Source organism: Miscanthus floridulus, chromosome 18 (genome assembly GCF_019320115.1).
Source record: "Miscanthus floridulus cultivar M001 chromosome 18, ASM1932011v1, whole genome shotgun sequence".
Lineage (NCBI taxonomy): Eukaryota > Viridiplantae > Streptophyta > Magnoliopsida > Poales > Poaceae > Miscanthus > Miscanthus floridulus.
Genome location: NC_089597.1, coordinates 78225790 through 78227334, shown reverse-complemented (window position 1 = coordinate 78227334; position 1545 = coordinate 78225790). Strand labels below are relative to the sequence as shown.

The 1545-nt window shown below is 51.2% G+C and overlaps 1 protein-coding gene across 1 annotated transcript; it reads right to left on the bottom strand.

The window, feature by feature from the left end:
- Positions 1-286: 286 nt before the first annotated feature.
- LOC136519529 (uncharacterized) lies at positions 287-1053 on the bottom strand. Its single transcript, XM_066512919.1, has one exon. The coding sequence runs from the start codon at positions 991-993 to the stop codon at positions 454-456; it is 540 nt and encodes a 179-aa protein (XP_066369016.1). The 5' UTR covers positions 994-1053; the 3' UTR covers positions 287-453.
- Positions 1054-1545: the final 492 nt, after the last annotated feature.

Genomic DNA, 1545 nt, shown 5'->3' with positions numbered 1-1545 from the left:
AACTGATTCTTGGGGGTTTTGAACTAGAGGCAATGGAGAGCAGTTGTTTTAGCTTTCTTGACCCGCTCCCCACCGGAATCTATATGAGATTTAGCCATTTGGTTGGAGAAGAGTAAGGGCCTCTTTGGGAGGGATTCCCCCGGTTCGGAATCCTCTGACACCGTACACTGTTCAGCTACTGTTCATGAAATCCGTCTTCTCTCTCGCGGACACAAAGGAGCTGCCAGAGAAAAAAAAAATTTGGCTTCTGCGGCTCCTACGCTATCTGAGAGGAGGGGAGAGAGAGAGAATCAGCCTTTGCTATCTGAGAGGAGGAGGAGGAGCTGTAGTCTGCTTGTGGATAAGACTTCATAGTAAAATAAAATAGAAGAAAGAGTCGAAAGCTTTAGGTATAAGATTGATTCGCCTTCTTGAATTCATATGGTTTTTCCTTCTTTTCAGACTTTTGATCATTCATTCCCACAAGGGGCTGTGCACTTGCTCAACGTGTGGGCTGTCGCTGTAGCCGTAATAGCACTGTTCTCTGAACTCGTACCCGACCATGACACCGTCGCCGTCGACGTCGACGTACCAGCCGCCCATATCATGCCCCACCGCCGGCGGCACCTCCGTCCAGAACTCCAACGGCGCTTCGGCCACGCACGGGCCGGGGATGCTATCAAGGTCCGGCAGCAGGTAGTCCTCCAGCCCGCCGTTATGGACGTCTCCCGGCACGTGATCGGCCGTGCCCCCACCGTCTGCGACGGCCGCCGACGGCGGCGGCCCACCTCCTCCACCGATCTCGGCCTCCAGGGACCTGATGATGCGGCTCAGCCGGTTGACGTCCTCGGGCGGCTGGTCCACCACCGGCGCGTCCTCCAGCAGCTTCATGAAGAACGCGACATCGACGATGGCCTGCTCCGGCTGCCAGCCGCCAGGGTAGAGCCACTCTTGCACGGCAGCACCGGCGTTGGCACCATTGCTCTGCATCGATATCGCGCTCTGGCGATCCATCTACGCACGAGACGAGCAAGGAATTGTTATTGAGAAATCGAAGTTCTCTAAGGTGTTGAAAATGCTGCTTGTGGTGGATAATGGCGGGAAAGGAGGATGGGGGTATATATAGCAGTGGCCAGTGGACCGGTGGTTCCTTGGTGGTAGGAGGAAGAGGAGGACTAATGGTGGACGCGGCAATGGGGCCGACACTTGAGGTTGAGGTAGTAGTGGAGTAGCGTAGCGTGCGCTATGGTGTGTTTCACACTTGTTCCCCATGTGAATCTCACTTGACTACACTGCACCTCTCAAACCGTCACTTTTCTTATATGTTTCTTTCATCCACGCACAACACAAGAAAGCAAATAGGAAAACAATGACGTTTTTGCAATTTTTTTTAAATAAAATTACAAGTGAAGTTATATGTGCGGAACTTCTACTTAATCTTAGATAGATGTGATTGAAGTATTGGCATATTTCTTTTTTTAAAGCTAACAATACTATGAATTTCTTGAGCTGGAAGAGCTTTGTAAGGAGAGCCATAAGAAACCTGGTTGCATTTTACCCCTTAAT

Excerpts from the sequence above, each read along its gene's own strand:
- LOC136519529 (XM_066512919.1), bottom strand. The coding sequence starts at position 993 with ATGGATCGCCAGAGCGCGATATCGATGCAGAGCAATGGTGCCAACGCC.